This window comes from Vigna unguiculata, chromosome 5, assembly GCF_037176805.1.
Source record: "Vigna unguiculata cultivar grain cowpea cultivar isolate G323 ecotype 2 chromosome 5, ASM3717680v1, whole genome shotgun sequence".
NCBI lineage: Eukaryota > Viridiplantae > Streptophyta > Magnoliopsida > Fabales > Fabaceae > Vigna > Vigna unguiculata.
In genome coordinates, this window is record NC_140796.1 from 8,972,120 (window position 1) to 8,986,147 (window position 14,028).

At 31.3% G+C, this 14,028-nt stretch overlaps 1 protein-coding gene across 3 annotated transcripts; it reads left to right on the forward strand.

The window, feature by feature from the left end:
- The first annotated feature begins 1,244 nt into the window (after positions 1 to 1,244).
- LOC114183374 (alpha-soluble NSF attachment protein 2-like) lies at positions 1,245 to 10,131 on the forward strand. Of its 3 annotated transcripts, none has more exons than XR_014995402.1 (10): positions 1,245 to 1,784; positions 1,916 to 1,988; positions 2,908 to 2,987; positions 3,253 to 3,404; positions 3,611 to 3,770; positions 3,850 to 3,897; positions 4,822 to 4,902; positions 5,261 to 5,393; positions 9,501 to 9,606; positions 9,704 to 10,131. XR_014995402.1 is itself a non-coding variant. In XM_028070383.2 (10 exons), the coding sequence occupies exons 1-9, from the start codon at positions 1,500 to 1,502 to the stop codon at positions 9,582 to 9,584; spliced, it is 879 nt and encodes a 292-aa protein (XP_027926184.1). In that variant the 5' UTR covers positions 1,253 to 1,499; the 3' UTR covers positions 9,585 to 9,606; positions 9,704 to 10,131. The 3 variants fall into 3 exon arrangements, 2 of the variants coding, with proteins under 2 accessions (XP_085530124.1, XP_027926184.1); XM_028070383.2 differs by lacking the exon at positions 5,261 to 5,393 and having other exon boundaries at positions 1,253 to 1,650; positions 1,735 to 1,784; XM_085673998.1 differs by lacking the exon at positions 5,261 to 5,393 and having other exon boundaries at positions 1,249 to 1,784.
- Positions 10,132 to 14,028: the final 3,897 nt, after the last annotated feature.

Consider the following 14,028-nt stretch of genomic DNA (forward strand, 5'->3'; position numbering starts at 1 on the left):
ATATATATAGTTTATGAGTGTTAAAAAATAGACCTAATTTCAAAATTTCTGATTCGGATATATTTTCTTATTTGGGTCTATTTTTATTTATTTTATATAGATTCTAAATGATGTAAAAAATAAAAGTAAAACTATTGATTAAATTTTATTTCATAATATCTTACATAAACAATATTTTTTTATTTTATCATTTTCTTAATGATTATTATGAATTATATTGCGAAAAGAATATTTAGGTAAAAATTAAGTTAATATTAATAATTTAATTAGTTATTTTCCTGAAAGATAATGTTCTAGTTAATAATTTATCATTCATTTTAGTTACTAAAAGGTGTTTTTAAATTATTTGTACAAAATTGATGACTTGGTCATTTTGTTTTTATATGTTTAATTTAAATCCAAATTAATCATATTAGTTTAAAGCTAATAAAATAATTAATTTGCTGGTTCAAGTATAATCTATTCACCAAAAACAAAGTCTCCAATAGAATGTACTAGTGATTTAAATATATAAAATGTTTTAAAAACAATTGAAAAAAGGCCTTCACAATTTTCAAACAATGTAAAATAATTCCTTTTAATTTATTTCCCTATTTATGTTGAAGGTATAGAATCATAGGATATGATATACGGATTATTTTAACCCTACATATAAAGTGAGAGATTTTGTAACACAGCCAAATTGAGAGATTTTTACTATAAAATAATATTATTATCGAGTTTTTTTTATTAATTATGTTTTTAGTTTTTAAATTTTCAAGTGAAAAAATGTTATTTCTACTATAAATTTTTTATGCATGAAAATAAGATACATATTTATTTCATGTTTACCAAATATAGTGTAGCACTTTAGGAATGAAAGTGTTGATGAATGATTAGTTGTAAATTTTCAAAGTCCAAAATGGATGCAAATGTATGACCATTATGTTCCACTTTATTAACACTCATTTTCCTCTTCTCTCTACCATTGCTTCAAATCCCAATCACTCCTTTCCTAACCATTCTACTATTCCATTCAAACCCCAAACTATTGCTTAATATCAATTAATAAATATTAGGACTATCTATGTTAAACAAAAAAATAAATTATTTCTGTAAATACTAAATTAAAAGAAGTATTAAGCCAATTCGAAATTAAAATAATAATAATTTTTGAGATATTGATGCTAACGTTTTTGTTTTTTTTTTTTTTTTTTGAACAATTTTTCTTGAACCGAATTAAAATCCGGTTAATTTAACGTTGGATAACGTGAAACCTTAAACATGGGAATGAGAATCTGGGACTTGGTTGCGGGATTCTGAGGTTGACCTTTCCGTTTCGGCTTTGGTTAACCGAAACGAACCGAACTAACAAGCAAAGCATCAGAAAGAGGATGCATAACGAATACCACTACGCGACGTCGTTTTTACGCAACAGCGTCTGTGACGACCTTTTGTGTCGCCAAAACGCAACGGTGACGAAGGAAGCAACGCAATCGAAGAAGTGAGTGAAAGCAACAATGAACGACGATCACATGGTGAAGGGACATGTGCTAGCCAAGAAAGCGGAGAACAAGCTCCACGCTTGTTGCCCCTTGTTCGGTTCCAATGTCGAAGACGCCGCTCTGTTGTTCCACAAATCCGCTACTTCCTTCAAACTCGCCAAATCATGTCCCATTCTCTCTCTCTTCCAAAACTTTTTCTTTTCCTTTTCATGTTTTTCTCACACTTTTAACTGTTTCTTTGTTCCTTCAGGGGACAAGGCGGGCTCACTCTTCCTCGAATCGTCTGCATGTCACATGAAGGTTCTGTTCTCACCATGATCCTTTTCACACTTTGAAACCCAGTTTTGTGCTTTGGGTTCATTTGTTACTATATATATTATATAATATTTTATATAATACGATGCTCTTTTTGCCAATTATGGGTAGTGCAGTTAGGTAACAAGCATGATGCTGTAAATGCTTATATCGAAGGTGCTCGTTGCTACAAGAAAACTTCATTACAAGGTGCTCTTTAACGTCCTCCCTCGGATTCCCTCTAGAACTTTTGTTTAATTACTCATTTGCTCCCTGTACATAACCTCTTTATTTTTTTAGTTCTTGCACACCTAAAAGTTGCTATTTTTATAGGCCCTCCATGTATACTTTGTAGTTCCGTTTTTGTCTTTGTCGTTGGAAATTGTGGGGACTAAATTGGAATCCGAAAAGTGTATGTGTAGAGATGGAAACAAGTTACAAAGTGTGCATGCGCAAGAACTAAAATGGGTATAGGTTTGGAGGGTAAGGAGTAAAATGTAAAGATTGTGTAAGTATGCTGGCAAAGTAATTATTTTTTTTTTTCTTTTATGTATTCACATAGTCAATAACTTGGAACCATCCAATTAAGATGGAATGGCTTCTATTTTATCTTGGTAAATTGGACCTAAAAGACGCATTTGATATTTGAGGTATTCAATTTTCATTGATAGTTACAATACAATGTATAGACTGTGAATGCGTAGAGAAACTGATTGCATACAATCCAGTTTTGTTGGTGTTTTTGCATTCCCAGGGCAGTGAAGACGCATTTCAGTAGCATATGGTTTTTTTTATATCTATTTGGGAAAATTATTTTTGGTTTTCAGAGTGTGGCTAAACAAGGGTAGCTATACAGCTGGTGCAGTGTGGTGTCAGGCATAAGCGTGTGGAGTTCAGAGATGTCGAACAAGATAAAAAAAAAAAGAAAGACAAGAAAACATTTCTTACTGTTTCTGTTTCTTTAAACGATTGTTTGGAAATACGTTGTAAAAACTTGATAGAATGTGTATGAGACGTTGATTCATGAGTATGTGAAATTGTACTAGAAAATGGCTTTTAAACCAAAAGGTGAAAAGAGAATGAAACAGGCCCTTAGCTAACTTCTTTTGCTTCTGTTTTGGCATTTAAGGAGCTGTTTTCTGCTTAAATAAAGTAGTGACAATCTACGAAGAGCTTGGTAGGCACATCATGGCTGCTAAGTATTCAAAGGTACCTCTTGTTGAGTATATACACATTCACAGTGTGTAGGGACATGACTTGGCAAGTCTGTTGACATGTGCCTTCGTGTCCTGTCTCCCCAATTCTGTTGAAGACCTTTTTCATGTTCAAGTTTACGATCATGTGGTGTCATGTTATTCTGCATCTGTTGTTTGTGTATTGTTGGCTCTTTCATTTTTTGCGGTTCTGATAGGGAGTTTAAATCCTTTGAAAATAAAGTTAATTTGCAAAGTTGAATTTATGTTCGTGGATTTAGGAAATTGGCGACTTAGGTGAGCTCAACAAAGACATAGACTGTGCTAGATTGCATTATGAGAGGGCTGCTCAACTTTTTGAAATTGGGGATGCAGCAACCTCTGTGATACAGTGCAAGCTTAAAGTTGCACAATTTTTTGCCCAGCTTCAACAGTAAGTGTGTTTAACTTTGTTTTACCTGCATATCTCTTGAAATTGCATGTAACTTCTGTTCTATTCTTAAAATGGTTGGAGCTATCAATTAATTGTGTTGGGATATGCATACCATGTAAAGTTTATTTACCCAAACTTATTAGAGATGAAGTGAGTTGCAAAACATTAAAACTTGGGGTATATTGATGTACTTGATGTTTTACCAGATATCAGAAGGCAATTAAGATTTATGAAGATATTGCCCGACAGTCACTGAATAGCAACTTGTGGAAATATGGAGTTAGAGTACATCTTCTTAATGCAGGGCTTTGCCAGCTTGTTAAAGGGGATTTTGTTGCAATTTCCAACTCTTTGGAGCGTTATCAGGTTCTTTTTAGAGTTTCTTTTACATACCGGAGAATACTTTGTACTTAAATTTCTAACATATTTTCCTTTGATCACGTAGGACTTGGATCCCACATTCTCCACAACCCGTGAATACAAATTTTTGGCTGTAAGTGGTGGAATTTTGATGGAACTGGATCGTATTCAGATGAAGTAGAATAGAGATAATAGGGATATTTTTTGATGTGTCTGTTATCAAGATCTGGATGGGAGATTACAAATATAAATCTGAAGAAAAAATAAGTGTACAAAGAAGAATCTACACTTGTCTTTAAATTCTCAATGACTGTTCTATCTCCTATGTGTTGAAATCACACTACTAATTTACAGTAAGTTAAAGCTTGTCCAATTAGCTCAAGTCTCAATGACAAGTGCCACAGTAGTAATTGACTTTCCTAGTTACCTGCAGACCCTTCTATTCTTTCCAATATACACAATCTTAAATTGTCCTTCAATCTCAGCGTTGCAATGGTGTTTGTCTTTTTGCAATAACTCCTTGTCTTCCTAAAACTCCTATAAAAATGGTCTTTTCTTAGTGCTATTAATACTACAAGAAAATGTTTAATTAGTAACCAATTTTAGTGATCAAAAGTTGTTAATCACTATAATGACTAATTTAAATACCAATTTATAAAGTAAAAAATTATTGGTTACTAAAATAGTTATTATGAATAAAAAATTATAATTGGTCACTAAATTGGTTTTTAAAATTAGCTATCATGATTTTGACTACCAAAAGAAATTGGTCACTAAAAATTAGCTACATAGGTCTTAGCTACCAAAATGACTTAGTTACTAAATTGGTTTTTAATTAATTAATGACCAATTTAGTGACCAATTATAATTTTTTATTTATAATAGTGATTATTTTAGTAATTAATAACTTTTGGTTACTAGTGACTAACAACTTTTGGTTACTAAATTGGTTACTAATGAGACATTTTTTTGTAGTGTAACTTGACTTGTTACTTTGCTCTCATTCTTTTTTGTCGCTCTTTCATTTTATTGATTGAAAATAATTATCATATTTCAGGATTTGGCTGCTTCAGTTGACGAGGAAGATGTTGAAAATTTTACTAGAGTAGTCAAGGAGTTTAATGACATAACCCCATTGGTATACTTCTCTATCCCGAGACAGAAAAACATAGTCACGTGACTACTCTTTAATGTTATCTAATTCTTTTAATGTTTGTAGCATTTTATTAAAATCAAAATCAGAATCCATTTGTGTTAACTGCTGGAAAGTAAGATAAAATGCTTTCGTTGTTTGATATGTGAATTGATTAATTTTATAGGCAATGGTAATCTCCTTGTCAAACTTTGCCATGTTTGATATAGATGTCATTAGTTTTATTTATTTGTGATATAAATAAATATCTGATTGATTGTTTTTAGAAATTATGTACTGATTTTTTTTTCTTAAGCAAATTATATACTAAAGTTATGAGCTTACACTATAGTTTCATATGCAGATCACATAATGTCCTGTTTCCTTCCTTTAGCAAAACTTATTTTAGAATCTCAAGTTTTGTACCTCATCTACATTGATCCCAATCTAAATTGATGTTGTTTGCTCCACCATCTCTGTCACTGTTCTTAAATGCAGTAAGTTTTTAATCTTTTTGATAATATATATATATATATATATATATATATATATGTTATTTTCTTATATCTTGTGTGAATTTATTTGTATTTCCGACCTCTCAAACTTCTCAATCTTCCATTTATTTTTAAGCTAGAGGAAGGATAAGTTTCCACTTTATATGTCTTGAAGAGATTAATATGAAAAAAAGAAGATTTTCATTAATTGATTTTTATTTGAAACTGAGAGATATATAGAATCTTCTAACATCTTCTAGTAGTATACTTAATATCCTACTAACAACATTTCGTCTTTTGTTGATGAATGGACATCTATTATCCCTAGCTTGTATTTGAGATCATGAAATCATTCCGTGGGAAGACCTTTTTGGTAAACAAATCTGCTAACTAAAGTCTAGATGGGACATAAGAAGTAGTGATAAGGCCATTATTTAGTTTCTCTTTGATAAAGTGTCAATCTATCTCTATGTCTGGTTCTATCATGCTAAACTGAATTGTAATAAATGCTAGATATCTGACTTATTAACATAATAAAGAATCATAGGTTCTTTGATCGTTTAGAGTACTTTTAAGTAAAGCTATCAAAACGGGTAATCCGACTTGACCCACCACGGATTGATGATTTAGTGCCAACCCAACCCGGCTCACTTTTTAGCGAGCCAAAAAAATTCAAACCCAGTCCGACCCACTACGGGTTGGCGGGTTAAACGGGTTGGCTCATGGGTTCACTTAATTAAAAAAAATATTATTTTTTTTATTTTTTTTTCAATCAAAACTAAATTGTAATTCTAATTAAAATCTAAATAAACTTTAATACAATCCAAATACAAACCAAAATAAAAAAAAATACAAATTATTTATGTGTTGGATAAAAAAACAACCTAACATGACCCAAATGTAAAGCCCAACTTAATAAAAATAAATAAAAACACTTGTGTGACCCTTTTATCTGCGAGTTGGTGAGCCAACCCGGCTCACCACGGGTTCAACCCGGATGAGCCGGGTCAAAAATCAACCCGTATTGAAATTTGTAAAAAAATTTCAACCCAACCCGGTCTAAACCCGTGGTGAGCTGGGTTGGCTCGCGGGTTCCAACCTATTTTGACAGCTCTACTTTTAAGCCATAACAATTCACACGCCTCATGTGCCATTGCTCAAAATCCAGCCTCTGAACTAGACATTGTGATAGGCAAGGGAAAAAGGAGGGTATCTTGAAAGTATACTATAGGAAGAAAAATAAAGACAGTTAATTGGTTAACAGTTAGTTGTTACCAATATGAAATGAAGACTTTTTGAAAGTCTATATATTGTCATGTTAGGAAGAGTTAGGGGTGTCTTTTTGAATTGATGTTTGTGACAGGAAAACCCTGTAAGAAAGGAAAGCAATTTTGTTTGTAAGCTTTGGTTTTTACAGTGTAAAATGAAGAATACAGTGCAAGGCTTTATATTTGGTTCTTTAATTGTCTTATTCTTTCACCACTGTTTCTAGATTCCTAACAATTTAGTTGGACCTGCCGGATCAGAAAAAGGGGGGATTATGGAAAGTAGAGTGAGTTCTTTGGAAAGATTGGTTAGCGAGCAAATAAGAGTGATATCGGAGAAGAAGACAGATTTGTCTATTATCAAAGATACCTTACTATGGGACATGAAGGAGATTAAAGAACTACTTCAAGATATCAAGAAAGGAAAGAAACGTTCAGATGGAGGAGAAAAGAGAAGAGGATGACATTGATAGTAATGGATTTAATAAAGAGGAAGAACCACTTTGACCTTGGATTAAGAAAAAAAGGTGGAGTTGCCCACATTTGAAGAGAATGGCCCCCAAGATCAGACAACAAGGGCAACAATTGTTTTTGAAGTTTGGAACATCAAAGGATCAACAAGAATACACCCAGCCCTCTTTAGCATGGAAGAAAATGTTGTCCAATGGTTCAATATCTGGCAAAAAAAATTCAAGAATCCTTCTTGGGAACATTATTCTAAAGCCTTGTCTAGGAGTTTTGGGGGCAGAGAACACGGCATTTTGAAAAGTTTGGGGACAGAGAATGCAACACCATTGTTGAAAAATGGGCAGCAATTAGACAACAAGAAAGGGTGGTTACAAGAATGGGTGCTGCATAGAAAGGCTTTTTGTGGTTACAAAATGAGAAATAGGATATTTGGTACAAGACCAAGGGTGTCAGAAGAAGAAACACTTACCCTTGACTTAGACAATTGGGGTTGTTCCTGAATCAAGTTAGGTTTTTTTGTCAAGTTTGATATTGTGTACCCTAACTCAAGAACATAGATATCCTTGTTAGGAGCAACTTTAGAGACATCCATATAAGATGTGTCGGCAAAAGTGTCAACAATACCAAGAGTAGTATCAATATGAGATGGTTCCTATATGAAAGGGACCAATGTTGATTCAAGAGATCCAAAAGAGTCAGCTTCAAAAGAACTCTCTCCCTGAAGTTGAGGACACATGTAAAAGGATTAATTTTCTTCAACAGTGACATCCATTGAAGTAAAGACTTTTGACTTGAATGATGGTAACAACAATATCCTTTTCTATGTGATACATAACCAATAAACATGCATTTAACAGCTCTAGGATGTAAGTTTCCACATAACTGACTATGAATATGAACAAATACAACTCATCCAAACACTTAACTATGAAAACTAGACAGAAAAGGAATAGATGGAAAAAAGGAAGACATGAACTCAATTGGACTCAAACCATCTAAAATCCGAGAGGGTAGTCGATTAATATGATAAACAACAATGATGATAGCCTCCCCAATAAGATTTAGGGCATTTGGAAGTGTTTGTGCCATCCCAAGGAGATGACTATTTTTTTTGGTGTATCCGCACATGTGAGTTCATGAATAACATCATTTTCGAAAAGGAATTAGACATGTCATATATTCTTTCCCATTATCAAAACGTAAACATTTGATTGACTTCTCTTATAAGGTAAAAATCATAGATTTTTCTTTCATGAGGAAAATCCATATAACATAGGTATAGTCATCAATAAAAGTGACAAACTATCGAACACTAGATATACTAGAGTTCGATGTAGGCCTCCAAACGTTAGAATGAACCAAATCAAAAGAGTGAACACTTTTTGTATTACTCGGAGGATATGTGGCATAATAATGCTTTTCAAGTTGACATATATCGCATTTAAACATTTAAACAACACAACAAATTCTTTGGAAAATATGAAAGGGAACATAGACCTTAGAACAAAAAATGATAGATGTCCTAGATGACGGTGCATAAGCTTAATTTGTTAATGTTTTGCAACCAACATGGCATGAAGTATACTGTAAATTATTGGCATTCTTGTGTTTATATCTTCTTGGAACTATTTGGCATTTACATTCTTGTATTTTTGTGTATGTCGTTGGTATAATGGAGAATTGATAATATGATTGTACCATAAAGATGCAACTTCGGCTCCTCAATTGTTGCTTCCATCTGTTTAACTAATGCTACTCCCAGACCTCTTTGATCACGATCGTGTCTTGTATGATTTTAGTGTATGAAGTGGGTAAATACTATGTAATGGAGTGGCTTAGGGTAGCGGTCATACGAGACCCAATAGTACCTCAATAACAGCCGAAGTAGGTCCTATACTGGTGCCACCTGTGGATTCTAAAATTCCCTTTGAATAGAGACTTTAGGGTGTTTTGTAGGGCTACTTTCGGAATTTTAATGTCCAAAATTAAAATCTATAGCTGATAATAGCGAAAATGATACAAAGACTTGGATTTAGAAAGTGATGATTGATAATTCCTGTCTAGAAAACTTGAATTTGATTTTTATTAGTATTTATTTACTTGTACGTATGTTTAAGACATCCATACCTTTTTATTGTTAATTATGTCTATTAGTAATTTTGAGTAATTTTTATCATTTTTACAAATTCATACATATATATAAAAAGAATTCAAAATAGTGGTTTTCACACTATCTGCTATCTTGCTATCTATAGGCATTGTAACAGCGCCACTATCATCTGATATGTAAAAAATTGAAGTCACAATAATCTTCAGAGCCCAATCAAATCCTACATATGTTTCTAACGTTGTATATGACTTGACCGTTTCAATGCAGGAACCTTGGAAGTCAACCCTTTTGTTGAGAGTAAAGAATGTTTTGAAAGAAAAAGAGATGCAAGAGGAGGATGATTTAATCTGAATCAATGACTACTACCAAAGAAGTAACTCTCACCTTTTTAAATGCTACTGGTAAAGATATTATTTTTTGCCATGGTTTGATGATTTTTCTTATCATTGTTTCTGTCACTCAAAACACAGGTCGGTCCTCTGTGCATCAAATCTTTATGTGGGCAAAAATTGACAAAAATCTGTTTTTTCCAAACCTTTTAAAGGCATCATGGTACCATGTCCAGATGGTGAAAGTTCTGAGGTGCTTTTAAGAAAATTGAGCATCCAAGACACGAGAGGGTTTTGGTGAATCCGGTGTTTCTTGGTCGAAGTATTAAAATCTGTTTAAGGTGTTAAACCTCCTTGTAATATGAATACCGAACACGACACGGACACATATACTTTTTAAATATTTAATATAAAAATGAATTTAATTTATTTATATAATATTCAAAAAATGAGAAATAATGTGTATATAAGATTTGTTTCTTATTTCTATGGTCGTTATAAAAACTTATGCAATATTCTATTCCTTGTAAACCTAATTCCGAATAATTGTTTGGTGTCTTTTTCGTTCTTTCATGAGACTCCATTACATGTAGAAGACGGCAACAACTGCTTCACTGTCATATTATAAGTTTAACAATTTGCATTTCGCAAAATGACGAAAGAAAATATCACTGTTTTGTACTGATGTATGTCTATTTTTGGCTTCTGCTACTTTTCACGCCACGTTTGTTATGAATAAGTTAACAAATGATGTGTTATTGACATGTTCGGTCTTCTGTCAAATCAACAAATATTAACAAAAGAGAATAAATAACAAAGTGCCGAGGCATTTGTGTTTATGTATATATTGTTGTAATTGGAGGAACTTATCCATAATTAGCTTCTGTAGGAAGTTTCTGAATGGCGTCTATATTGTTGATTTTAGTACGTAGCGTTTAGTTTTGATACTCTTCTCAAATATCTTAAACAGAAATCTAAATGCTGATACAAAAGTTAAATTAATACTTACTGATATTAAAAAATAGACAACTTTACTATGTGTTTTTCTTTTCAGTTTCACGTTATTTTTCCAAAAAATTATTATTATCTTTATTTTTATAGTTGAAACAAGACTCAGACACGTATGTTTACGGTTTCAATAACAACGAAAAATAATAAAAATATTATTAATGTTAAAAATATTATTAAATTATATAAAATGATTATAAAAATAAGTGTAAAAAAATTGTATAATTTGACTGTAAATAATTTTTTGATATAATTAATGATTTTGTATCCTAACTTTTTGGTTAAGTTCAATTTGGTACCAAAACTTTTGGTTTGTTCAATTTAGTACCCAATTATCTAAAGAGATTCAGTTTGGTTATCTCCGTTAAGTTGGAGTTAACACCGTGTCCGTACAGGACACGTGTAAAAAATGATTTGATGTGTATATTAGAAAAAGTTATTCTAACATACATATATAAGTTGTAATTAACCAACTTAACGGAGATGACCAAATTGAATCTTTTTAGATAATTAGGGTACTAAATTAAACAAACCAAAAGTATGGGTACCAAATTGAACTTAACCAAAAAGTTGGGGTACCAAATCAGTAATTATACCTAATTTTTTTATTATTAATAATTATTTTAATTTAAAAGGTGATTGTAAGATAAAATAATAAGAAATTTTATATACGTATATGTTATAGATCACTAAGGCTCTGTTCGTTTGAGGTAGAGTGATTTAGAGACGATGTGGATTGTTAAGTTCTTTACCTGTTAAGTTCTTTATCTGTTCGTTTGTCAAGTTGAGAGGAAGGTAAAGCGATGGTATGCGGGATGCACTAGGATGGTAATTTCGTCAGTGATGCGCATATTTGAATAGATTGACGGGGTTAATAACAATTTTACCCTCTTCTCTCTCTCACATGCATTGCAAAGTTGGAACCCATCCACTCATGGTGTGTGCAAGCTCAACATGGAGAGGCGGGTGTATGAGGGATCCGATCCCACTCCAATGGAAGGGATCCATGTGAAGAGAGGAAATGAGAGATCTGATCCCAACTTTAGTGGATCAGATCTGTGCCACTGAGGGATTCGATCCCAATTGAATGGATCGGATATGAGCTTTTCGAGGGATTCATTCCCTATGTCATGGAGCAAATCTATGTGCTTGGTTAATGTTGTATTTTTATTTTTGTAATATTTTTTTTTTCAAATTTAGTGGTTAAAAAAAATTATGAAATAAAAATTTATTCATACAAATATCAATTTATACTATTTATTAAACTAAGGGCAAAATGGTAATCTCATCAATACTTCTATTAAAACATATTTTTTAATCCATCACATCAATCAAATCTCTCACAAACTTTAACAAAAATTATTTCTAAATTTACTTACAATCACCTCTAAATTCATTAAAAAAAAACAATACATAATTCACTCTTAAATCAACTTAAACTCATCTAATTAGTGTCTCTCTTAAATGCTCTACCCAAATAAACACACAAACACAAATGAATATTATTACTCATGTGAATATCACTCAATGTGAATATAAAATCCCTTCGGACTACTGTTGTTACGGAGCGTGTTTTGAAACTAGATTATTTTTAAAAACTAATCAATTAATTTTTCAATTCCTCTAAAATATTGATAAAAATTGCCATAACTCAAAAGCTCAGTAAAATCGTAAGGAAATATTATTTTATAGATCTTGCCACTACATAAAAAATATATTAAATGAAATAGTCAAAGCATTTAATGTCTTCAAAATATAAAATACATTCAAAATTTAAAATTATTCATACTTTTAACAATGTTGGATCTACAATAAATTTTGTATGATTTTAATGAGTACCATAGGCACGTCATGTTTATAAAAAAAATTGAAATAAAATCATCTGTATCCATAGATTTTTAAGAATTCGAAAATTAAATCCGATTTGAAGAACTAAGTTTTTAAGAGGGGTGTTTTTCAAAAACAATGATATTTGTAGAAGTTCTTAAAATGAAATTGAAAGTTATAAATGTTAAATAGTTATTACGGGATTTATGTCATATAGTTTTTATTGAATTTTTAAGTTGGGGTGAAAATATTCAACTAAATTAACAACATTAACAAAATTGAATTACACTTTTTATTTACTTTGGTTTCTACGTATAATAAATTATTAAAATAATTTAGTTTTCACATTTATACTAAATACTCCTACAAAGTCAAAGATAGAAAGAAAGTCAAAATATTCTCCATTATCCCAACATTGTTGGTGATGCGTAAATCAAATCTGAACCATAATATTTTAATCTGGAAAAGTGGATCTCCTCCATAATATAAGTCACCAACATTAAAATAACCAAGTTCCTGAGAATCATTAAATTAAATATATCAAAGTAGCACCTTCTATTTTTTGTTTTCATTGTTAAATTTACTTAAATTACATCATCCCTTATCTTATCGTTTTCCCCATTTAAATATTATAAATATTATAGATTCCCTCCCAAGAGTTTCGGGTTGGAAGAGAGGTTGCTGGGTTATTTAAAAAATAATTTTAACAAAATTACATTAAATAATCCATTAATGTATATAATATTTATTTATATAATTTTTTTATCATATTTAAGAGGTATAATTACAGATTTAATCATCTAATTTGTTGTTCGGTTCATTTTGTTTTTTTTATTATATTTTGATTAGGGATGTTAAAAAAATTCATACCCGCGGATATCCATAAATAAAATCCGCAACGGGTAAGAAATTGATATTGAAAATGGATATCCACGCATAATGAGTATTTTTTATACCCGCTTATTAACAGGGCGGGTACATGTATCATAATATCTGTATCCGTGGATACCTGTACCTGTTATACTCTGATTTAAGTTAAAAAATATTAAAATATTAACATATTTATTTTGAATGAGTTATTTTTTATCAATTGGTTTTAAAAAATCTCCATTTATTTGTACATTATTATTCAACACTATTGAAATGGATCATTTTCACTTTGTTTGAAATTTATAAATGTTATGCATTGTATTTTTATTTGAATTTATTATTCAAATTTATTATTAAATATTAAATATTTCTTTTGTAAATACTCGTGGATACCCGTGGATATCCGTGAATATTAAGAAAAATATGCGGATATCCACACAGTTATGGGTACGAGTATGGGGTGAATATTTATCCAGTGGGTAGGTACGGGAGAGCTACTACTCGTACCCTACCCGCACCGTTGACATCCCAAATTTTGATTCAATTTAGTCCTCCGATTATCGAACAAGGTTCAATTTGATTGTCTTCATTAAATTGAAGTTAATATCCTGTCCCGTACATGCCACATGTCAATTTGTAGAATTTTTATTTTTTTTAAAATATATAAATTGTCACATATCAATCATATTACATTTGTGCCACATGACAAGTTATAGTCGTGTCACGACGTGATAATGGTAGTAGTTGTTTTTAAATTAGTT

Coding starts and splice junctions, on each gene's coding strand:
- LOC114183374 (XM_085673998.1), top strand. CDS start 1,500: ATGAACGACGATCACATGGTGAAGGGACATGTGCTAGCCAAGAAAGCG. Junction 2,988..3,252: donor TGGCTGCTAAGTATTCAAAG/GTACCTCTTGTT, acceptor TCGTGGATTTAG/GAAATTGGCGACTTAGGTGA. Junction 4,903..9,500: donor TTAATGACATAACCCCATTG/GTATACTTCTCT, acceptor GTTTCAATGCAG/GAACCTTGGAAGTCAACCCT.